Source organism: Panthera onca, chromosome F1 (genome assembly GCF_046562875.1).
Source record: "Panthera onca isolate mPanOnc1 chromosome F1, mPanOnc1 haplotype 2, whole genome shotgun sequence".
Taxonomy (NCBI): domain Eukaryota; kingdom Metazoa; phylum Chordata; class Mammalia; order Carnivora; family Felidae; genus Panthera; species Panthera onca.
In genome coordinates, this window is record NC_138355.1 from 30,501,614 (window position 1) to 30,527,929 (window position 26,316).

The 26,316-nt window shown below is 38.2% G+C and overlaps 1 protein-coding gene and 1 pseudogene across 4 annotated transcripts in view; both read left to right on the top strand.

Annotated features, from left to right (window-relative positions):
* The window catches only part of ACBD6 (acyl-CoA binding domain containing 6), a 204,990-nt gene that overhangs the window by 173,755 nt on the left and 4,919 nt on the right, over positions 1–26,316 (top strand). For 2 of the 4 annotated variants that reach the window (XM_060643811.3, XM_060643806.3), the window contains one exon: positions 4,792–4,822. In XM_060643811.3, coding sequence (XP_060499794.1) covers positions 4,792–4,822 — 31 coding nt within the window. Of the gene's footprint in view, positions 1–4,791; positions 4,823–16,721; positions 16,757–18,296; positions 18,401–26,316 lie in introns of those variants that run through there. The other 2 variants (XM_060643807.3, XM_060643808.3) reach the window with 2 other exon arrangements.
* On the top strand, positions 22,785–23,856 carry LOC132686187 (oligosaccharyltransferase complex subunit OSTC pseudogene; annotated as a pseudogene).

The window sequence follows — 26,316 nt, forward strand, 5'->3', positions numbered from 1 at the left end:
CAGTAGGGAAAAACTCAGGACTTGGCCACAGAGTTTTATGCACAGGAAATAGTAATGTTATCAGTGGTTTAATGTTAAAGGGATAAAATAAAGTTTCCTATATATCAGTTCTAAGCAAAATATTTAATATTTTCATCAGTACTTCATTTGGTAAAATTAAATCTATTTCTTATATTTGATAGAGTGCCCAGTCTGGAGATAGAAGAAAACTACGTTCTTAAAGCAATAATTACTAATAAAATGGAGATGTGATTAAAACAAAGTAAGAAAGGATAAGTGCAGAATACATGTGGGGAGAGAAATAATCTGTATAAATTCATGAGGGACCAGTTTGTTGTGTGACCCTATAGAAGAAAAGGAATCTGGAAGTCAAACTGAATATAGTAATCATTTAGCCCTTAGTTAACTATAAACTCAGTCTCCTGTTCATCATTGTTTAGTCCCTCATTACATTACTTTATCTGGTATTATATTCCATACTATAGGAATTATGTGGGAACATTTGTTTTTAATTCAGGTAAAAGAAAAAAGGTACATCAAGAAATTAAAGAATAAACCAATGAGGAAGGATTAATGTATTCATTCCCCCATTTCAAGAACATTTATTGAGCATACACTATATGCAAGATACTGTGATGGGCACTGGGTAAAAGACATAGTACTTGTCTGCAAGAAGTTTACAGTCTTAGTGGAAGAGACAGGTAAGTGTGTATGATCTGCCCAGTGGTAGAAAAAGAGGAGTTGAGGAGGTTTCCTGAAGAAAGTGAACTGAGTCTTAAAGGTTAAGGGATTTCCTTTTCCCCCAGATTCCAGACTAAATAATCTGAAAAATTTTCCCACTGTAAAACACCCAGCAGTGCAGCAAAAAATACAATAAGCATCCCTCTGAATGCAGAGCAGAGCTTTTAAAAAAAAAAAAAAAAAAAAAAAAAAAAAGCAAGGTAATTCTCCAAGGGCCCAAACACACACAGCTAAGAAACAGAATTTCAGAGACTCATTTTCTCTCCATCTCTGACCACTACTTCTCTCTGTGAATACTTACTCACTTTTTCCTACTGAAGAAGTTTTCTCCAAGAAGTGAAGAATGTCGCCACTTGCAGTTTGGGTTCACACCTTCTGCTGTTGCTTCTTTAAAACTTTCTTTTATTTATATTTTGGTAAAATATAAAATTAACTGTTATAACCATTTTTAAGTGTACAGTTCAGTGGCATTAAGCACATTCACACTGTCTGCAACCACCACCACCATCCACCTCCAGAACTTTTTCACCATCCCAGATTGAAACTCTGTACCCATTAAACAATAACTCCTCATTCCTTCCTTCCCTGAGCCCCTGGTGTCCACAGTTCTGTTTTTCTGTCTCATTGAATTTGGCTACTCTGAGTACTTCGTGTAAATGAAATAATACAGTATTTGTCCTTTTGTGTCTGTCTCATTTCACTACACCATTTTCTTTTGCTTGGAGAGGAAAGGACCTTCTCTATACACATACTTCCATCTCCTAGTTCCATATTTTAAAATCCTGAGAGAAAAAATAGGATAGGTTTGGCTTAGCTTTTCAGACCAGGAGGATGATGGGTGCTATGGTTGGTTCAGCTTGGGTTACCCTCGCATCTTCCCCAGTTCTTTGTGTAAACATACCTTTTCATAGAGCCTTTTTTTGTCCTCTCTATCTAAAACAGCACCCCACATCACTCTAGATTCTTATTCTGCTTTATCTTTTCAGAGCACTTATCTCTGCCTATTATTAAATATACTTACTTGCTTATTACTTTTCCTGGCAGTAGAATATAAGATTTATAACATGAAGGACCTTGTCTGTCTTGCTTGTCTCCGTGTTTCTAGTCCCTAGAACAGTGACTGGGACATAATAGGAGCTCGATAAATATTTTTAATTAATTAACTGGAAATTGGGCTGAAGATACACATTTAGTATTCATTGGTAAAAGTGATTAAAAGAAATGGTTTCCACCTCCCTAGTGAAGATAACCAATTAGAAATTAAAAGAAACTAGCCTTTAATATATATGAATAGGGTGATTAAATAAGAAAGTTATGCACAAATAGCAAGAGAACTACACTTTCTAAAGATAGATAATTGTGGAAAATAATAACCTTGCTTGATGGATGCATAAGTCCAAAATTATAATAGATTAAGCCCTTTCTGAAATTGTTTTTCTATTACTGGACATTTAAACCATAAATGAATAAACTAATGTATAAACTCATCACATACATGCGTGTGAATGCGTAAACACACACACACACACACTCTTTTACTGATTAACATTGGAAGTGGGCAAAGTAGATGTGAGTCTAAAGCTGTAATGGGCAGTTCAGTTCTTTCTGAATTCCTTTGGTGGTAGCCAGGCAATTCAGAACACTCTGGAGCACAACTTCCCATTGTCATGCTGATCACCCATCAGCATCACTTGGATTGGAACCTGTTAACTGTAGCTGCCTTCGCTCTCTTCCCTTACCAGTCCTTAACCTCAAGAGCAGGGCAAGGCAAAGGGGAGCAAGGAGCAAGGTAGGGGCTATATTGGAAAAGACAGGAAAGAAGTAGGCATTTTGTAATGTATATAATTGTTGAATCACTGTGTAGTATACATGCGACTAATATAATTGTGTCAGCTATACTTCAATTAAAAAAATTTTTTAAGGAGGCAAAAATGTTCTGTTATCTCCCTGACTTCTTAGTGCTGCTTTCCATCATTCCCTTAGAATTTATTATCCTTATGTTGCTCAATGAGCATCCACTGTTACACTTCAGCCAAGTCTACCCTACTCCCAGGGGCCCTCAAAATTACTTCTTTCATATCTCCACTCACTTCTCACACCTCACTCCCAAATCCAACAAGAATTCCCATTCTCTGGTAGGAAAACTGTTTAATTAAACTGTATTGCAGGGCACCCGGGGGCTTAAGCGTCCCACTTCGGCTCAGGTCATGATCTCACAGTTCGTAGGTTCAACCCCACGTCAGGCTCTGTGCTGACAGCTCAGAGCCTGGAGCCTGCTTCGGATTCTTTGTCTCCCTCTCTCTTTGCCACTTCCCTGCACTCTCTATCTCTCTCAAAAATAAACTTAAGAAAAAAAATGTTTTTGAACTATATTGCCTTAAAGTTGTCTCCCTACCCCCACCAGAAGTCACCCCTGTAAACCTTCTCTAGGTGTTAAAAAGCCCTTAAGGAGTGACTTTCTCACTATTTATCTGAACCAGTAAAGAACTTTCCTGTGACAGCTTTTTGCTTTCCTTCCTAGGGGATTAAATAGAACCATAGCCAAAAAGTTCTGGGAATCAATCCCCGCATTCAACTTTTAAGAAGTGGGAAAGGTAGATACGATGTACCCTAGAATAGTTGATTAGGTCATAATATCACCCTCTCCCAGTTATTCACAACAATTAAGCGTTTTATTTTATTTTATTTTATTTTTTCACTTTTGAGAGAGAGAGAAAGAATGCAAGCAAGCAGGGGAGGGGCAGAGAGTGAGGGAGAGAGAGAATCCTAAGCAGGCTCCTCTCCAGCATGATGTAGGGCTTGAACTAGCGAACCGTGAGATCATGACCTGAGCAGACACATAACCAACTCAGCCACCCAGGTGCCCCTAAGTCAGGGCACAATAGGGCCATGCATATTACTAAGTCAATATCAAATTAATTACTAAATTCTGCTTTCACTTGTACTTAATCCTGATTTATTTGTTCATTAATATCATCACCTACTCTCAACTTAATAAGAGGCAGTATTGTATTGCTGGGGTGCCTGGATGGCTCAGTCAGTTGAGCATCTGGCTCTTGACTTTGGCTCAAGTCATGCTCTCATGGTTCCAGGGTTCGAGTCCCATATTGGGCTCTGTACTGATGGCATGGAGCCTGCTTGGGATTCTGTCTCCCTTTTTCTCTGCCTCTTCCCCACCCATAAGCATGCACGCACTCTCTCTCAAAAATAAACGTTAAAAAAAAAGGCAGTGTTGCTAAAAAGCACTTAGCTGTGCTAAAATTAGTATATATAGTTAGAATATCTTGGCTTTAAAAGAATAAAAAAATTAAATCAACTATTGGAGTTATCTATGGGAACTCCAAACTTAATAACTTCTAGGACTTTGTGTGCTTTGAAATCACATTTCTTTTTATTTATTTATTTATTTTTTTTTCAAGTTTATATATTTGGAGAGAGAGAATCCCAAGCAGGCTCCACGAGCCCAGCATGGGTTTCAATCTCACAAACTGTGAGATCATAACCTGAGCCGAAATCAAGAGTCAGACGCTTAACTGACTGAGTCACCTAGGCACCCCTGAAATCACATTTCTTTATGGTATTTGCTCTGGTTAGGAAACCTAATATTTGAATCTAGAATTTATGAATATTTGAAAGAGGATTGAAAAGCTACTAACTTTTGAGAAATCACAGATGTCTCAGATATATTTGGTGATAAACTTAAAAAAACATTATAATACTAGCTGAGATCAATGATACACAGCATCAGAGGGTTTTTGCCACTAATTGGGTAGTCAAACTGCCACATTCTAAGAGGTTCCCTTTGGTTTAATATCTGCAATCTGGTTATCCTGTGACTCTGCTGTAGCTACTTCAGTACACAAGTTACCATTCAACACTCTCCTATTCTCCCAGGTAGAGCTTGGCCAAAAGTTACTGTGAGGCAAGAAGAACTGTATTTGATAAACCTTTAGAACTTTGGTATATCAGATATATTTGCTATAGCTTGTGTACTTCCATACTTCTGCAATAACTTAGACTTCTAAAATGTGTTATTTGTTTCTTTTACAGGACAATGAAGGTCAGACAGCTCTACATTATGGTAAGATATCTCTAACTTATTAATAACCATATTTGGAAGTTTTCTTTATTTGTTTATTTCAACTTTGTCCAACCCTGTGTAGTGCTTAGAAAAAGGCCTGGACAGTTGGTACAGCCAGTGTGGAAAACAATGTGGAGGTTCCTCAAAAGATTAAAACTAGAATTACCATGTGATCCAGTAATTCCACTACTATATACTTACCCAAAGAAAACAAAAGCACTAACTAAAAAATATGCACCCCATGTGGACTGCAGCATTATTTACAATAGCCAAGATACAGAAGCAACCCAAGTGTCCACTATAGATGAATGGATAAAGAAGATGTGATGTGTATGTGTATATATATGTGTGTGTACACACACACACACACACACACACACACACACACACACACACACACAGAAATATTAGCCACAAAAAAAGAATGAGATCCTGCCCTTTGCAACAACATGGGTGAACCCAGAGGGTATTATGCTAAGTGAAATAAATCAGTCAGAGAAAGACAAATACTAGATTATTTCACTCGTTTAAGAATTTAAGAAACAAAACAAATGAACAAAGGAAAAAAGAGACTCTTAAATACAGAGAACAAACTGGTGGTTGCCAGAGGGGAGGTGGGTGGGGGTGGGTGGGTGAAATGAATGAAGCGGATTAAGATTAAGACTGTGCTTAATCTTGGTGAACACTGAGAAATATATAGTATTGTTGAATCATTATATTATATATCTGAAACTAATATAACACTGTATGTTAATTACACTTTAAAATAAAAATAAATTTAAAAGGAAAGTGTCTAGCACTAGCAGAGGCACAGTAATTTTTTGTTTAGAAATAGATTAATAACCTCCACAGTTGGAGGTATATTAAAATTCTGTGGGAACATTCATAGTAAATAGAGCATTTCTATACCGTCAACAGAAATGGAGCCTCCTCCAGTCCACCTTTGAAAATTCATTCTTTCATTCTCAGTACTCTCAGTGACAAGTGAGATACTAATCATTGTCACTCTAGGAGCTACAGTCTCTCCTAAAAGATATACTTTCTTGATGTAACTGAAGTAAAGAAAAACAGATTTGAATTTGTAACTAATTTCACCTGCTGATTACCTTAGTCACGTAATCTTCACTTAACTAACTAATCTATAAAATAGAGGTTAATCTGTAAGATGCAAATAATATGGCTCTTAAAGAGTACTGGGTAAATTCAGTAAGATAAAAGATATTTTGTAAATAAAGCACTTACTAAAAGGATTCCTACTTTTATTCTATTTGGCTGTGTATATGGTTGAATAAAACACAGCCATCAATACTTAAACTAGATTAAGGATCAACCCCCTTCATACTTTTGGGGACAATGCATTAGGCTCTTTTGCCACTTTTGGCCATCCTGGAACACCGTTCAATAATAAATGGCTCAGATGCCCCTGGACATTTCTGTCCACTGCTTATTAGCATTTGCTTGGATGTCAGGAACCTCACTGAATAGTCTAGGAGTCTAAACTATTGGGCTAGCTGTTAATGCTAACTATATTTTTCAACCTGATAATGAAGAGTGAAATATCACCAAATGCATGTCCCTAACTTGGGTACCAAAACCAGTGCAAAAAAGGAAAATTTGAGTCAGTCTCACTTTTGAACATATATGTAAAATCCTAAATGAAATATTAGCAAATTAAATTCATCAGTGTATTTTTTAAAGCTGTGACAAAGTTGAATTTATCTTAGGAATTCAAAGAAGATTTAACAGTTCAAGCAGTTATCAATGTAGTTTGCCACGTTAACAAATTAGTTGAAAAACCGTTTGGTCAAATCAGATGCAGAAAAAGCAATTGAGAAAATTCAGTACTCAGAATGCAATATAAAGAAACTTATAGAGAAAAGTAATTAAGACCCCAGGCTCTTAAGCCGGACTTCTGGGTTCAAATTCTAGTTCTACTCCTGAACTTGGACAGATTACTTGTACTTCAGTGTACTTGTTTACTCATGGTGAAATAGGAATAATAATAACCTCAAAGATATATTATGAACATGTAATAGGCTAATCTATGTGAAGTGCTTAGGACAATGTTGGACACCTTGAAGGCACTCAGTAGTGTTAGCTAATATGATTGTTCATGAGATAAATTCCTAATAAACTACAAATGCAAGGAAATTTCTATGCCCTGATTAAATTATACATCATAAACCTAGTGCAAATATTACTGAAGATGAAATATTTGAAGCATTTCCTTTAAAATCAGGAATAAGAAAAAGATGCCTACCAAAACTAATTTTCTTGGGGCGCCTGGGTGGCACAGTTGGTTGAGCATCCGACTTCAGCTCAGGTCATGATCTCGTGGTTTGTGAGTTCAAGCCCCTCCTCGGGCTGGGTGCTGATAGCTCAGAGCCAGGAGCCTGCTTCGGATTCTGTGTCTCCCTCTCTCTCTGCCCCTCCCCCACTTGTGCTCTGTCTCTCAAAAATGAATAAATGCAAAAAAAATTTTTTTTAATCAAAAAAACTAATTTTCTTTAATATTGTATTGGAACCCTAGATTACACAGAAAGAAATGCAAAAGAAATAAAAAGTGTATGGGATGGATAAAAAGAAACAAAGTCATCATTAATCTCAAACAATATAAGTAGTTACATAGAAATTCAAGAGACTCTATAGTCAAATTATTAAAACTAATACAGTTTCAGGGTGCCTGGGTAGCTTCATCAGTCAGGCATCTAACTCTTGATTTCGGCTCAGGTCATGATCTCACAGTTCATGGGTGCGAGCCCTATATCGGGCTCCATGCCGGCAGTGCAGGGCCTGCTTGGGATTTTCTCTCTCCCTCTCTCTCTACACTTCCCCAACTTGCATGCATGCTCTCTCTTTCAAAATAAAAAATAAACCTAAAAAAATAAAACCGTACATTTTAGCAAAGATGCTGCATACAAAATAAGATTTTTTTAAATTACATTCTTTTTGTTTTAAATATAGAACTAGACTTTTTTTTCTTAAGTTTATTTATTTATTTTGAGAGAGAGAAAATCGCAACGTGGGGCTCCATCTCACAAACCATGAGATTGTGACCTCAGACGAAATCAGTCAGATGCTTAACCAACTGAGCCACCCAGGTGCTCCTAATTGCATTCTTAAACATTAGCATAAAAAGGTAGAAAGTAAGGGCACCTGGGTGGCTCAGTTGGTTAAGTGTCTGACTTCAGCTCAGGTCACAATCTCACAGTTCATGAGTTGGAGTCTTGAGTCAACCTCTGTGCTGGCAGCTCAGAACGTGGAGCCTGCTTCGAATTCTGTGTCTTCCTCTCCCTCTGCCCCTCCCCACTTGCACGTGCGCGGTCTCAAAAATAAATAAACATTAAAAAAAAATTTTTTTTTAAGTTAGAAAATAAATTTTAAAGAACTAAGCCCTGGGCAAGCACAGGTAAGAGATGGGGACTCCCTTATTCTGCCCAGGATCCCATCATGAAATGGGATCTTTGATGTGGTGCACTGAGAATATTGAGGCCCTGATCACCCTTGCTCTGACTTGAGAGGTGGTGGTTCCATGCCAGGACAGCAAGGCCATGTATCCCCTCACTGCCACCAGCACCAACTCCTAGAGCAGGGGAGGGAGGGGATCACTCAAGAGAAGCTTGCTGTTATCCACATTCCTAGCTCCAGAGTCTGGCTCAGAGATTTTGCCCGCGGTGGAGGGAGGGGTAGAGAAAGCTATAAAACAGCCCCTAATCTCTTCCCAAAGGAACTGACTTCATTTACAACAGAGCCTGGAGAAGTTCGAGGCTAAGGGTCCTCTCAAGAATAGTAGAGAGAATGGGAGAATGCTACAGCTGGGAGGAGCCTTCATGAGTCAGAACAAATATCAAACACTGACCTTTAAAGAAGCCATGATTTGATTGGGCTGGTTTGTAGGACAATTTGTCCTGGTTGAGTGTTTTTCTTTGAGCACTCTGAATATGTTATCCCACTGTGTTCTGACCTTGAATATCTATATAATACAGAAGGAATCTGTTTCTATAATCTATATCTAGCAGAGCTGTCTTTCAAAGATTAAGATGGAATAAAACCTTTCCCAGATAAACAAAAACTGAATTTGTTGCTAGCAGACCCACCTGACAAGAAATGCTAAAGCAGAATATTCAGACTGAAAGCAAATGACCCAAAAGATAATTCAGATCCACATGAAAAAAACAGAGAGCACTCATAAATATATATGTAATTGTAAAAGACCATATAAATGCATATTTTTCTCCTTTCTTTCCTTAACTGATTTTAACAAGTGATGTCTAAATAATATGTATATAATGTATTATTGAGCCCACAGCCTATAGAAGTATAATATATTTGCCAGTAACAGCACAAGGGAGATGGATGAGAACAAAGTTATAATGAGCTAAGGAAATGACTACAGATGTTAAAGTAACTATAATAATGTATTGTTGGATTTGTAACATTAATTTATAAAACAGGTAAAACATTACTACCACCAAAAGAGGGAAAATGGAATAGAAGTATATGGGAGTAATGTTTCTACATATCACTGGAATTAAGCCAAGTATAAAGCCAAAGCTGAACTTAAAATGTATGTGGTAAACCCTAGAGCAACCATTAAAGAAAAAACTCAAAATAGACAATTCAAAAATAATAGTTGGAGATTCCAGCACCCTACTTTCAGTAATGGGTAGAACAACTAGACAAAAGGTAAACAAAGAAATGGAAGACTTGAACAACACTATGAACCACCTAGATCCAAAAGACATCTATGAAACACTCCATCCAACAACAACAGAATATATATTCTTGTCAAGTGCACCTAGAGTGTTCTTCAGGATAGACAATATGCAGGCCATGAAACAACCTCAGTAAATTTAGAGGAATAGAAATAATGGAATGTATGTTCTTAATGGAACAATGGAATGAAATTAGATATCAAGACTTGAAAACTCACAAGTATAAGGAAACTAAACAACAGATTCCTAAATAACCAGTGGGTCAAGGAGGAGGAAGTCAAAAGAGAAATCAGAAAATACTTTGAGATGAATGAAAATAAAGATAGCACATGCCAAAATTTATGGAGTGCAGCTAACGCAGTGCTCACAGAGAAATTTATAGCTGTAAATGCCTATGTTAAGAAAAGAAAAATCTCAAATTAGTAACCTGATCTTCCACCTTAAGATACTAGAGAAAGAATAGCAAACAAAGCCTAAAGAAAACAGAAAGAATAATGGAGATTACAGTAGAAATAAATGAAATAGAGAATAAGAAACAAAACAGATGAACATATGGGAGAAAAAAAAGAAAAAAGAGAGGGAGGGAAGCAAACCATAAGAGACTCTTAACAATAGAGAACAAACTGAGGGTTACTGGAGGGGAGGTGGGTGGGGGGGTGGGCTAAATGGGTGATGGGCATTAAGGAGGGCACTTGTTATGATGAGCACTGGGTATTATATGTTAAGTAATGAATCACTGAATTCTACTCCTGAAAGCAGTGTTATACTGTATGTTAACTAACTAGTATTCAAATAAAAATTTGAAAAAAAGAAAAAGAAAAAAAGAACTATCTTCCCCATAAAAAGAAAAAGAAAAGAAAGAAAATAAAGAAAGTCAACAAACTAAAAATTAGTTCTTTGAAGCAAAAGAACCAGCTGGTCAACCCACAGAATCATTAAAAATAATGCATTGCCATATTTAAGCCACCAGACATTTTGAGTGGTTTGTTATACAACATCAAATAACCAAACAACTCACCCCACACACATAAATCAATTTTAGGTGAATTGAATACATATATAGAGAAAAGCAAAATTATAAACTTTTAGATGAATAGAGTAAGGAATGGTTTCTTAACACTCAAAAGTACAAATCATAATTTAAACTATGATAGTACATTAAAATTTTAAACTTCTGTTAAACTAAAGATAGTATGAGCAAAGTAAAAATGCAAGGCAAAGACTGGGAGAGTATTTTTAAAATGCAAATAACCTGCATAAGATCATTATTCAGAATATATAAAGAACATGTACTCAGCTAATAAGAAGGACAATCAAATGGAAAAATAGAACCTGAAAAATGGGTAGTGCACAAATAGGAAGAGCCAGATATCAAATAAACAGCAAAAGATGTTCAAAGCCCCCTCATAACTGTCAAGAACTAGGAGTAATCTGAGATTATACTCTGCTTGCAAATTAACAAGTTAGCCCGACAGTTTCATGGATTCTGGCAAAAGACACCAGACTATTATTCACAGCACAGCCAGCAGCATGAGCTTTACGTTTGTGTCACTGCCTTTTGAGTCCCATAGGAGCAACGCAGAGAAGCCCAGACAGATACTACACACATAGTGTATCGTCTCTTAAATCTTAACCTTAAGGAACTCTAGTCTGTCAAAGTGAGCTGCAAGCAAGTCTGCCCAGCTGTGGCTCCAGAGAACGAGTTCTCTTCATTACACTGGACAGTAAGCAAACCTACCCTCTACTCTGGAAGGAAACACCACCTCTGTTGTCCTAGGCTGTTCACTCTGCAGACATCCTCGATAAGATAGTCTGGAACAAAAGCTGTCGTTACCATTGCTCTCAAGAGGTGCCGTACCATGAAGAGTCCTTTGAAGAACTGTAATCAGAGAGTACAGATTATAACATGTAGATATGTTTTAACACTGGTGAGATTGGCACCAGGCAGACACCTACAAGTATTAGTAGTGGGATGTGGAACAACAAGAACGTGCATACTTGCTGAGTGTCACCTGTCACAACCACTGGAGATCAGTTTGGTGAGATCTAGTGAAACTGAGGGTCCGCATCCCCTACAGCCCAACAGTTCCACTTCTGTTTATATACCCTAGCAATACTCCTGAACGTGTATGTAGTGAGACATGATTAAGAGCATTTATTGCAGCATTATTTGTAATAGCCAAAAATGTGTTTTATTAGCCTTTATATTCCTCTGTATGCCATACTTAAAATATGTGTTAATTGAAATTACATATATACACATATACTTAGATATAGACATATATACCTTATGTTACCAAATGCCTTTGAAAGGGGTACCATTAAAAACATACTTACACATTTTCATATTTTGTAAATGAGGAAACCAAAGCTGCAAGAAGTTAATAAACTTACCTAAGGGAGCTAGAAATTTAAACCCACATCTGTAGATTTCCTAGGAGAGGAGAGAAAAGCAAATCCCTCCTGTGCCTCTTCCCACAGCACTCCTCACTCACTCCTCCGACACATTGATAATTCTGTCACTTACATCATCTAACATCACCAAGAGCTGGCTATTCTAAACCCTAATTTTCCACCCAGAAGAAAACTTTTCTTAGCTGCGTCCACAGCTGTGATCACAATCTGGGACAACCAGGCATAGGTCAAACAGCCACAGGTCATCAGAAAGGGGAAAGAAAAAACTTCTCAGTGATTGTGAGGCTTTCAGGGCAAAATCCAGGCTACCCCTTTTTCCTGATGCCTGACTTCAAACAGCAAACTTCTTTTATGCCAGAATATTTGCCATTAGGTCTGGAGTTCACTGCTCTGCTTAGAGAGACAGCCCCTGCCAGGGCATCCACATGCTCTGCTAAATCCGTTCTTTCATTCCCACATTCCTTCTCTCATCCACTCATTTGGTTATGTTTAGTGCCTTCTCTATGGCATGTGTTGTGCTTTCCTTTCATTTCTCCATCCAGAAACTGTAGAAACAGTTAAGGCAGACTGAATGTACCCTTGAGAATGTAGATGAGTCACTCTGTCACCCCTAGTTAACCATTAGAGGTAAATGCCTCTGTGGATGTGGGAATGTGTCCAATTAAGTTTGATATATGCAAAATGCATTTCTACATAGCAACAGGATTGGAATTTTCCAAAGGTCTTTGGACCTTTGCTATAGTTTATTTATGTACTAATATGGAAAAATCTCTAAGATACATTGTTAAGTGGAAGGATTAAGATGCAGAATGGTGTATATCATGTGCTACCATGAATATATCTGTACATATTTGCTAATAACTGCATAAGATATCTCTGGAAGGATACACAGAGAGTCAGTGTTGGTTGCCTAAGGGAAGAGGAACTGTGAGTCTAGAGTACTAGCATAGGATAAAAAGGTCTTCCTATAAACCCTTTAATAATTTCTCTATTTGGAGATAGATAGATAGATAGATAGATAGATATTACCTGTTTGAAAATTACATTTAAATTATTTTATTTATGTATTTTATATTTATTTTTTAAATATTTGAGAGAGCATGAGCAGGGGAGGGGGAGAGAGAGAGAAAGAGAATCTCAAGCAGACTCGGTGCTGACAGCATGAAGTCTGATGCTGTGCTCAAACTCACGAATGGTGAGACCATGACCTGAGCCGAAATCAAGAGTTGGCTGCTTGGGGTGCCTGGGTGGCTCAGTCGGTTAAGTGTCTGCCTTCAGCTCAAGTGATGGTCTCACAGTTTGTGAGTTCAAGCCCCATGTCGGGCTCTGTGCTGACAGCTCAGAGCCTGGAGCCTGCTTTGGATTCTGTGTCTCCATATCTCTCTGCCCCTCCCCTGCTCACTCTCTCTCTCTCTCTCTCTCTCTCTCTCTCTCTCACAAAAATAAACAAACATATAAACATTTGGGGCACCTGGGTGGCCCAGTAGGTTTAGTGTCTGACTTTGGCTAAAGTCATGATCTCATGGTTTGTGAGTTCAAACCCCATATCGGGCTCTATGCTGACAGCTCAGAGCCTAGAGCTTGCTTCAGATTCTGTGTCTCCTTCTCTCTCTGCCCTTCCCTGACTCATTCTCTCTCTCTCTCTCTCTCTCTCTCTCTCTCTCTCGCTCTGTCTCAAAAATAAAAATAAAAACATTACAAAAAATTTTGAAAATAAATAATCAAACATTTTAAAAATTTCAAAAAAAAAAAGAGTTGGGTGCTTAACCAACTGAGCCACGCAGACACCTCTAAATTTAAATTATTTTAAATCACAATATCATAGGCTCTGGTAGTACTGTGAATATGACTTACCTTTTTAATTATATTTCATTTGTTCATATTTTTGAGTACTTACTAGTTGCTAGATAAAATATACCAAACATCCTTGTAGAGGTTAAAGGATGTCCCCAGACTTTAGGTGTCTTCAACTCTCACCCAATATACAAGGATCTGGTAACCATAGTGGTAAGTGTGTGAGCTAACACTATCTAATTTGGGAAAACTGCAGGTTTGGGTTTCAATGCCACCAAACCCTGGAAATGATACATCTTGAATGAGAAATAATGAGGAGTTAGAACTGAAACCTGCACATAAGCCAGGACATTCAAAGGGCTATACCCTCAGTTAAAAAATAATAATAGTAATAATTACATTAGAAAAAGTCGCCCTACCTGTAAGAAAGGAAGACAAAGCAGCTTATTTGCCAGATACCAAAATCTGGGTGGGGAAAAAAAAAAGTCCCTATCTCATGCGAGTTCGGGTTTAATTTATACTCTGATTATTTCAGAAATCCTCAAGTCAATAAATTAACATAATAAGTGTCTAGACAGGTTACCCATGAGGGATCTGGCAAAAGCAAATGCTAAACTTCTCTTGAGGGACACATCCTCAACCAGGGTGGCACAAAATTCCTATACAAAGAAGCCCTGCTGAAAATGAGCTTACAGTCCAAAATTACAAAATATACTTAAGTGATTGTCAGCAGACATAATAAACCTCACAATTCGACTTTGAAGAACTAGAATAAAACTACTAGATAGAAATTATCAGAATAAGTTTATATAAAATCAATGGATGAAAAACCTAAGAATAAGACATTCAAAAAAAGAACAGGGAGATTCACAAGAGAACCAAATGAACTTCAATAAATAAAAAAATACAGAAATTTTATAGTGGATAGTTTAAAGTGCAGAATTGGCACAGGTTTAAAAAAATGGTGAACTGAGAAGTGCCTGGGTGGCTCAGTTGGTTAAATGTTTGACTCTCACGGTTTGAGTCCTGCGTCTGGCTCCACACTATAAGTGCAGAGCCTGCTTTGGAATTCTCTCCCCCTGCCGCCACCTGCCGCCCCTCCCCTGCTTGTGCGCTCTGTCTCACTCTCACTCTCTCTCTCTCTCTCTCTCTCTCTCTCTCAAAATAAATAGACCTTTCAGAAAATGGTGAACTGAGGGGCGCCTGGGTGGCTCAGTTGGTTGAGCATCCGACTTCGGCTCAGGTCATGATCTCATGGCTCGTGAGTTCGAGCCCCGCGTCAGGCTCTGTGCTGACAGCTCAGAGCCTGATGCCTGCTTCAGATTCTGTGTCTCCCTCTCCCTCTGCCCCTCCCCCACTCACACTCTGTCTCTGTCTCTCTCAAAAATAAATAAACATTAAAAAAAATTTTTTAAAGAAAATGGTGAACTGAAAGATAGTTCTAAATGGCAACACAGAAGATAAATGAAAATGTGGAAGAGACATTGAGTGTAAAATAATAAAGTCTAGCATTTTTAAGTAAGAGTTTCAGAAGGAGAAAGTAGGTAAGAATCGATACTTGAAGATACACTTACTGATAATTTCAATAATTGATAAAACACTCTAATGTTCAGATTTGGGAATTATGAGACCTGATCAGGTAAGGTAGTCATCCAATGGAATACTATACAGCAATAAAAAAGAACTATAACCACATGCAACACCTTGGATGAATCTCACAAACATACTGTTAAGTTCAAATTGCCAGATACAAAAGAGTACATACTGTATGCATCCATTTGTATAAAGGTCAAAAACAGGAAAAATTCATCTCCAGCAGTAGTAAACAGGATAATGGTTACCTTGAAGAAATGGGTAGGTAGTATTTAGAAGGGGTTAACAGGGCAGCAGTGTTCCTGAGATTCAAGTAATGATCTGATTCTTGATCTGTGTGCTAGTTACATGGATGATATCATCTTAAGAAAATTTGTATAGATGATTTTGGTGTTCTTCTCTATTTAACTTATATATACTCTAACAAAATATTCACACACAAAAAGCCCTCCAAACCCAAACAGACATAAGGTGGTGGTGGTACTGTTTTCATATATGTAATCTCTTAACCTTTCCAACAAATGTTGGAGGTAAGCCTTGTTTTCATACATTTGCAAATGGACAAACTGAAGTCTAGAGGGGTCAAGTGACCTCGACAGGGTAATTCAAGTGTAGTAGCAGAGCCAAGACACTTGTCCAGGTCTTCTGACTCCAATTCCAATCATGTTTTCATAATTTCATAAAAAATTACAGTCCTGGTATCCTTTTAAAGCAGACATTATTTTCTGAAAGATAGTCTTTTACAGAAATAAAATAAATGAAAATTCTTTATCATTGGTCACCTAAGACAGTGCATCAAGGCTATTTTTCAGAGCTGTACTTTATCAATATCTGTGTCCATCCATGTGCTTTTATATTCTTCTTTCTGTTCACTGAGAGTTTAGACATTAATAAAAATTATCTCTGATTTAGGAATCCTGCCGAAAATTGATCTAGTAAAACAACCTCCATTTCTCTCTCTCTCAGGTTATATTATTCATTGCATAAAAAACAAAACAAATACCATGTATATTATAATCAAGATAATTAAGCACTAAGGTAATGTCATTAGTTAAGAGGTTTTGGCGTTACAAATATATAAAACTAAAATATTCTGACAACTCAGGAATATTTCATGAAATTAATATTTTAAGTTTAATTAATAACCACTTATAGGAATGATTCATCTTTAATTAAGATTTTTTACCAGGTCACTAGACTTCTGCCACTTTTTGAGGTCATCAAAACAGAGTTGGATATGTAATAATAATTACCGTTTATTAAACACTGTGTGCTAGGGAATCTGCTGGACATATTTTATCCATTTAGTCAGTAGTATTTAACCTTTTTTATTTAATAGGTACTCCATAGCTATTTTTTGATTTGATTTGATTTGATTTTAGGATCCTTAACCTGTTTTGGGAACTTTCATAAAACTGTAAGTACAGTTAAATCAGTAAGTGCAGATAATGTTAGGGATGTCTTGGGGGCTTAGCTATTATTTTTTATGAATTACAGTTTGGCTTGACAGCTGTCCTTGTGTTGACAGCTCTTCTGATTATAGCAGTTGTCAAACTCCATCCTTAAGCAGGTTGTAAATCCTGGCTTCTTCCGATTAAAACTGGGTCAGAGCCAATGGCAGGTTAACTAGAGGCCAGTATTCTACTACTGTATGTCCTCACTAGTTCATCTTAAATGGGTTTTGCAAAGCACCGTTCTAAAACCCATATTTGCCTCTGTTTAACTTTGGTGTTTTTTAATCTTCACATACCGGTCCTCCTGTTGTTTTGTGATTAAACATGGTTCTTGGTGAAGAGTATATTAGTGTAAGTGTGGTCTTCCTTGTAAATGGCCTGTTAGCCTTCCCCTCCTCTCCCTCCACTGGGAATACTAACATCATTGCGTCTGTGTCTCCCAGGGGAAATCAAGGCTTTTCCTTGCACGTGCAGTCATGTGATTTCAGAGTGGGCAGGCTTTGTATCCTCATGAGCCCTCGGTCTTCCACGTAAAGCACCATCTGTTCTGTTCCTTCCACACTGTTACAGGGCAGTGGGAGGAGGCATTAGAGTGAAAATAAATAAAATAAAAAAGGAAAGAAATTCATCATCAAAACCCTGAGGATTAATGGAGTCAGAAGGCTCACTGCTCTGAATGAAAATTCATCTTCACCTGTGCCAGTGTCAGGGCTGCCTCTATGGCACTTGACAAATAGAGGTTCCCAGGGTACCATAAATTCAGCAACCGTTCTAATCCCTGTAGACTTGCTCAAGCTTTTCCGAGACAGGCTTATGACTGTTTTTGTATTTCCCAGCACATTGTGGGCACCAATATATCCCCTCATTAATTTGGTAAAATGTTAGCACCCTTCCCCTCTCTCATCTTCTTTGCCTTTGTCCATTTTGAGGGGATGGGAAGCTCACACATTTCTGAAAGATGACTCTGCTTTGTGAATTGTTCTTTACTTGAAGATGCCAAAGGCGGAGAATCAATTAACTAATGAATTTTGAGCAAATACCAAGTTCCCAGCACTGTGCTAGATGGAGAAGAGAATATAACAAAGCACGTAATCAAGTAGCTCACCAACTAAGTGGGGGTACAAACCGTATTTTTTTAAACTATTGTTGGGCACCTATATTTGCCAGTTGGCTCTGTGCAAAACAAAGGTAATTGATGATTACCAAATCAACGGTGCATCTCCAAGAAGTGTGTGTCTTCCTCCTACAAGGATAAGGCTCACCTGTATGGTTTCCTCTTGTCTTTTAAACCAGTCTTCCTCTTCCCTTCCCTTTTTTCTATTACAACTTCCTGATTGCTTGATTCCTTGTGCTCATATCAGTCTGTCTTTGCATAAATCCCAGGCATTTGTTAATAATTAACTCATTTTCCTTATGGGCACCATATCCCTCACTCTGAAAGACTATTCTGCAACCCTGAAATTCCTAATTTACTCTTTTTTCTTTCCTTTTTTTTTTAAGTAGGCTCTACACCCAGTGTGGAACTTGAACTCATGACCCCAAGATCAAGAGTCGCGTGCTCTACCTACTGAGCCAGCCAGGTTCCTCCTGAACTTCCTGATTTAAACCTCACTTTACAGTTAGACTTGAGCTAAAATTTCACTCACATTTGTTAGGTTAGGGGATTATTATGTAGCCTGCTTAGCCTTTTCTCAGCTGGTTGGCTGTGGTCCTCTAGATGTGGAACTTAAAAATTTAAGCTCTATTCCTGGGTTAGTACTCATATGTTATATCCTATCTTACTGTTGGGAAAGTCGTTTCATTATATGCCATGTATGAAATTAACACTCCTTTGTCTGAGATGGCCAGCTTAGTGTCTTCAGCCATAGTACACATCTACTTAGCCTTGATCTTCATGCTTAGGAGCCTTAAGTATTGGGTTAGATTTGTGCCAAGTGTAATCTGACAGATCGTGGTAGTTATTATCCTGTATTACAGATTTATACACTAGGAAATTTATTCCTCTGATCCTGCTTTAAAAGTTCCAATTTTAAAACCTAACTGTTTCTTACAATAAGTGGAGACCGATAGCTGCGGCAAAAAGGTTAAATGATTATTTCTCAAAATATAAATGTCATGTAGCTAGTTCTATACCGGATAAATATCTCTTCTCACAACTACTTGATACTAGGCAGAGTGTCTTTAACTTCGTTATATGTTATAAGAGACTGCCTTCCATTGGAATCCAATCTGGTGTACAGTGATTCATGGTAAAACCATTCGGAAATGTAAAACTAAAATCTTCATTATATTATTTGAGGGACATCACTTTAAATTCTTGAAGGGATATTGTATTCCTACATACTTTCTGTTGAATCCTGGGCTTGGTGGGATATTCTGTCTCTGCCTTCCTCCCTGTCTGTGGCATACCATAACAAAATACAATCTCAGCCCATTAATACCTGTCCCAGGACTGGTCTAGGCAGTTCTTGCCTTTTTCTCCCTTTTCTCCTACTCTCTATGTATTATTCATTCATCCATCAAATGTTAATTTAACATTTATAATCCTGGTAGCTTTCTAAGAAATCCCACACCACTGAAGACAGAGATAGGGTTCTCAAATGGTCTGATTTTAGCTCAGAGTAAATTCTCCTCTCCATCTCTATTCACTTAGCACCACCTCTGAGCCTGTGTTATTATGTAGAGATTGGTGCCCGAGTGAAGCTGTCCCAAGGATATAACTCATCACAACCTGGTTTTAGCTGTTGGCTCTATGCCATCAAACAGCACATAGCAGGGGGGCCAGAGCTGGAAACACCCACCAGCAGAGGAAAGAGTCAAGGAGCCAGAGAAACTATCTGAGTAACAATAAAGAGCAAAGGAATACATATCACTACTAAATCACCAAACTCCTATAGAGTTCTACTTCCACTTAAGATATAGAAAACCATAAGAGAACAATGCTCCCATCCTAACAAGAAGAAAAGGATAGATAATCTACAAGATTGTTAATTTCTTGAACCCATCAGATAGCAGAGGTTGCATGGCAGCAAAGTAAACTGGATTCCAAAGGATGACAGTCCCCCACAAGACACACAAACTGTTTCGCCTTCAGTGGAGCACCTAAGGAGGAAGCAGCCACCATAAACGCTGGTAAGAAAACAGCTAAAATCGACAGATTCTTAAAGTGAGTTAGTCTGACATTCTAGAGTAACAGGGAGCCTCAGACCCAAGAGGAATCCTCATTCACATGCTCTTTGCCATAAACTGGGAGAACCATAAGAGGAACTGAGAACAGAGAGAGCCCTTCCCAGTGACACACAGGCATGAAACCCTGCCATTTCCCTGGATTCTTACTTCATACAAAGCAAAATGCTTAAGCCCCTCAGGAAGAGCAGAAAACTTTTCTGTCCTCTTCTCTTGTCCCCAGGCTCAGGCAGATATCCACTGCTTTTGAAGGAGGAGTAAAAGCAAAATCTGTCTGCCACTCGGGAAGGACAGGGAACCCTACACTGACACCAAGCAGACATTTCTCGCCACTGAGGGCAGGGCATGAAGCTCTCTCCCTCTCCAGATAGGTTTTCCCTCATACAAGGTAGAGTTTGGTTGACATCTGGGGGACAGGGATGCAGGAACACTGAGAAATTGCCACCTCTGAGGACCTGCCTAAGACTGAGACCAGCCCAAAAGGACAAAGAGGCCATGAGGCTTGCCCTGAGTAATAAGCAATCGCACTCTCATTGGTGGAGAAGGAGCAAGAGTGCAGAGAGAAACTCCCTCTGTAGTAGACGTGCAGAGACTGCGGAAGGCTGCGGCGGGACAGGGGTGGGGGCCAAGAATACTGGCACCCGAGAACACTCAAGAAACAAGGTAACTGCAGCCCACAGATGGAGGAATTTTAAAGTGTGTGATGCATTGAAGTTATCTGTAGCAGCAACAAAACCCAAACCCAGTTCAGCTGCTGGCCAGATTGACTCAACACCCATATTAACTGTATGACAGTAGAAGAGGCATAGCTATTTCTGGATGTAAATAGTGTCCTTCTACATATGTTCTGCAGTCAAAACTGAGACATAGAGTAGCAAGGAAAAAACAACTCATTGTTAAACTATAAATTAGTAATTGACAGAGCAAGTAGATAAAAATTTAGCAAGCATATGAAAGAATTGAACAATACTAACAACCAACTTGACTTAATTAACATCTGTAGATCTCTCTAGAACATCTATAGAACACTCCACCTAATAAATAGAATACATCATTTCAAGAACACTTGGAACACTTATCAAGATAAACCATATTTAGGCCATAAAACAAACTTCAACAAATATTTTAAAGTTTTCCCTGAGACCACCACAGAATTAAATTAGAAGTCATTTACAAACACATATCTGGAAATCTCCCACACACACAATTGTGCAAAACTTCAACACACTTCTAAATAACTCATAGGTCAAAGAGGAAATTCCAAGGGAAATTACAAAATATTTTGAACTGAATGAAAAGAAAAACACTCTATCAGAATTTTGGGATGCAGCTACAGTAGTGCTTAGAGGGGAATTAAGTGCTTTTATTAGAAAAGAAGAAAGCTCTCAATGACCCAAGATTCTACCTTTCAAAAGTTAGAGAAAGAAGAGCAAATTAAGCCCAAGACAAGCATGGGCATAAAATAATAAAGATCAGAGTAGGGGCGCCAGGGTGGCTCAGCCGGTTGAGTGTCCAACTTCAGCTCAGGTCGTGATTTCACAGCTCATGAGTTTGAGCCCCGTGTCCAGCTCTGTGCTGACAGCTCAGAGCCTGGAGCCTGCTTTGGATTCTGTGTCTCCCTCTCTCTCTGCCCCTAACCCACTCGCATTCTGCCTCTGTCTCTCTCAAAAATAAATAAACATTAAAAAAAATTTTTTTAAATCAGAGTAGAAATTGTGGAAATAGAAAACCAAAAATCCATGAAATCATTGAAAATCTTTGAGATGGTTAATAAACCTGGTTGGCCTCTAGCTAGAGCAATAAAAAATAAATAAAGTACTATTTTCAGGAACAAAAAGGAGATGTCACAAACCATACAGATATTATGAAGCAAATAAGGGGACATTATGAGCAACTTTATAGCAATAAATTAGATAACTTGGAGGAAATGGACACATTTCTTAAAAGACACAAAGTCAAAAAAGAAATTAATAACCTAGATAGCCCTATATCTATTTATTAAGGACATTGAATTTGTAGCTAAGAACTTTTCCACAACAAAATTTCCAGGCCCCAGTTGCTTCACTGGTGAATTATACTAAATGTTTAAGGAAGAAGTAAAACTAATTCTACACATCAACTCTTTCAGAAAGTAAGAGAAGGAATACTGTCCAGCTCATTCTATTAGGCTGACATTACCCTAATACCAAAACCAGAAAAAGACTCTAGAGGAAAAGAAAACTGCAGGCCAATATCTCCCATGAATATAATGTTATATTGTATATACAATATACAAAAAGGATAATAAATCATACTCAAATGCCTTTATCCTAGGAATGCAAGGTTGGTTCAGCAATGGAAAATCATTGTATTTCACCATATCAACAGATCAAAACCAAAGCAAAACATATGATTGTTTCCATATATGTAAAAAAAAAGAAAAAACAGTTGACAAAATTCAACCTCCCTTCATGATTAAAAAAAAAATGCAGCAAAATAAGAACAGAAGGGAATTTTCTCAACCTGAAGTAATTGATAGCTAACATGATTCTTAATGGTGAAAGGCAAAAGGCTTTCCTTCTGATCAGAGCAAGCAAATATGCCCACCCTCCCCTTTGATTCAACATCATACTAGAAGTTCTAGTCAGTGCATTAGCCAAAGGAAAGAAGTAAAAAGTAGGTGGGTTTGAAAGGAAGAAATAAAACATCCTTTATTCACAGATGCCATGACCACCTACGTAGAAAACCCCAAAGAATCTATTTTTTAAAAAAATAGAATTAATAACTCGAGTTCAGGAGGTCGAGAGGCTCCCCTGCCATTACCAAAATGGAGACTTTGTGCTGGGTCCTGTTCTTAGTGCTCAAATGCCCCAACCTGAAGCTGAAGAAGCCACCCTGGGTACATATGCCATCGGCCATGAGGGTGTATGCTCTGGTGGTGGTGTCTTACTTCCCCATTACCGGAGGAATAATTTATGATGTTATTGTTGAACCTCCAAGTGTTGGTTCTATGACCAGTGAACATGGACATCAGAGACCAGTAGCTTTCTTGGCCTACAGAGTAAATGGACAATATATTATGGAAGGACTCGCATCCAGCTTCCTGTTTACAATGAATGGGAGGTTTCGGTTTCACAATCCCGGACCAATCGAATGCACCAAACATTCCAAAACTCAGTAGATTTCTTCTTCTACTCATTGGATTTGTCTGTATCCTATTGAGTTTTTTCATTGCTAGAGTATTCGTGAGAATGAAACTGCCGGGCTATCTGATGGGTTAAAATGCCTTATGAGACAAAATCTGTAGATATTGGATTTGTTCCTGTTAATGAAGTTTTAAAGGCTGTACCAATTCTCTGATGTGAACTACGGAAAAGAATGAAGCAGCAGAAAAGAAGCATCTAGTGAAAACATAGGAAGCATGTTAAAGCTTGAACTAGAATGTCTTCTTGGTATCAAAGAGACAAGCTTATCACAGTATTTTTTCCTGCTGGCCTATGCCAACGTACAAACGATGTTAAGTAGCATTTTCCTCTTAGTTTTTCATTTCTTAGAGAAAATATTCTCCATTTCTACCACTTTAATACTGAATAAAGTGATAATTTTTTACAGCTCCCTTAACATTTTTTGGAGAGAATATTTGTGACTCCAAATTAATGTAAAATCAGGAAGTGAGATACCATAAGCTGGGAACTCTAGACAGATGATCAGCTTTACCTGTGGTGCTTTGCCTTTAAATAGAGTGTGTGCTCTGGAAAACAGTGTGGAGGTTCCTCAAAAAATTAAAAATAGACCTACCCTATGACCCAGCAGTAGCACTGCTAGGAATTTACCCAAGGGATACAGGAGTACTGATGCATAGGGGCACTTGTACCCCAGTGTTTATAGCAGCATTCTCAACAATAGCCAAATTATGGAAAGAGCCTAAATGTCCATCAACTGATGAATGGATAAAGAAATTGTGGTTTATATACACAATGGAATACTACGTGGCAATGAGAAAAAATGAAATATGGCCCTTTGTAGCAACATGGATGGAACTGGAGAGTGTGATGCTAAGTGAAATAAGCCATACAGAGAAAGACAGATAATATACGTGTTCACTCTTATGTGGATCCTGAGAAACTTAACAGAAACCCATGGGGGAGGGGAAGGAAAAAAAAAAAAAGAGGTTAGAGTGGGAGAGAGCCAAAGCATAAGAGACTCTTAAAAACTGAGAACAAACTGAGGGTTGATGGGGGGTGGGAGGGAGGGGAGGGTTGGTGATGGGCATTGAAGAGGGCATCTTTTGGGATGAGCACTGGGTGTTGTATGGAAACCAATTTGACAGTAAATTTCATATATTAAAATAAATAAATAAATAAATAAATAAATAGAGTGTGTGACAGTATGTTATTTCAGATGTGTCTGCAAGACCATTTCCTGCACAATAAAGTGTATGAAAGGAGCAGAAATAATTTTTCTAAGACAAACAAATAATAAAAGAAAATAAATTGAGTTCAGCAAGTTTGCAGGATAGAAAATCAGTTTACCAAAAAAAATTCCTATACACTGGTAATGAACAGTTGGAAACTGAAAGTTAAAAACACAAGGTCAGTATACAGATATCAGTTGTTTTCCTTTATACTTGCAATGAACCAACTGGAAGTCAGAATTTTTAAAAATACAATTTATAGTAGCCTCAAAATTAAATTCTTAAGGATAAATCAAAATAAATGGACAGAGATACTGTTGTTCATTGATCAAAAGACTTGATGTTGTTAAGCTCTCCATTCTCCTCAAATTGATTTATATGTACTCCCAATCAAAATTCCAGCAGGACTTTCTGAAAAAATTTACAAGCTGATTCTAAAAGTTATATGGAAAAGCAAAGGACCCGGATGGAGGACACACCCTTACTTCAGGTTACTATAAAGTTACAGACATTAATACAATGTGGTATTGGTCAAGAGATAGGTGTATAAATCAGCGAAACTTGGTAGATAACCCAGAAATAGACCCAATTACAAATGCTTGCTTGGGTGATCAATAAAGAGCAGTTGTAGGTTCACAGCAAAATTGAGGGGAAGGTACAGAGATTTTCCATATACCTCTTACCCCATGTATAGTCTGCCTCTAAAGAACCTTGTTCTAAAGAACAAACATGCTCCCTGTGTGTTTCTCCTTTACTCTCACACTACTACCACACTTCACTGCTGGTCACTGTGTGTTGTGAGTTTTTCCTCACAACAAGCAATTCTCTGTGATACCAGCTGAATGTTCTTCCACTTAATTCAACTCAGACACTATCTACCTTCCCCTCAGTCCCACAAGACTACACCTCTGCCTTCAGATTCCAGTCACAAGTCCCAAGTTGTCACCTGCACTTCTGACCAACCATCTATAAATTGTGGTTTCATGACCCCTTCTTGGGTTTGATAATTTGCGAGAGTGGCTCCCAGAACTCAAGGAAACACTTAGGTTTACTGGTTTAATATAAAAGGATATGATAAAGGATACAGATGAACATGGAGATGGAAAAGATACACTGGACCAGATATGGGGGAAGGGGAACAGAGTTTCCACGCCCTTACCAGTACCACCTGTTACATATTTCCAGGTGTTCAGCAGCCCAGAAGTTCTCTGAACCCCACACTTGGAGGATTTTTATGGAGGCTTCATTACATAGGCATGATTGATCATTAACTCAATCTCCAGCCTCTCTCCCCTTCCCAGAGGAAGGAGGTTGAAGCTGAAAATTACAAGCTTCCTTTTTTTTTTTTTATAACTTTTTAAATGTTTATTTATTTTTGCCACCCGGGGGCGGGGGGAGGGGAGGAAGTAGGCAGAGACAGAGGGAGACACAGAATCCCAAGCAGGCTCCAGGCTCCAGACTCTGAGCTGTCAGCACAGAGCCCAACATGGGGCTCAAACTCACGAACCATGAGATCGTGACCTGAGCCAAAGTCGGACACTTAACCGACTGAGCCACCCAGTGGCCCCATGAAAATTTCAAGCTTCTAATCATGGCTTGGTCTCTTTGGTGACCAGCCCTCTTTCTGAAGCAATCCAGAAGCTCACCAAGAGTCACCTCATTAAAACAAAAGATACTCCTATTATCCAGGAAATTCCAAGTGATTTAGGAGCTCTGTGTCAAGAACCAGGGTCAGAGACCAAGTATTAGAACAAAAGTTGCCTCTAGTGCTCTTATCACTTAGGAAAGTCCAGAGGTTTTAGGAGCTCTATGTCAGGAACTGGGGACGGAGACCAATATGTATTTTTTCTATTATTTCACACTCTGTCATTATCAACATCTCCAATCAGAGTGGTACATTTGTTATAGTTGATGAACCTACATACATAAAATTATTCTCATAAT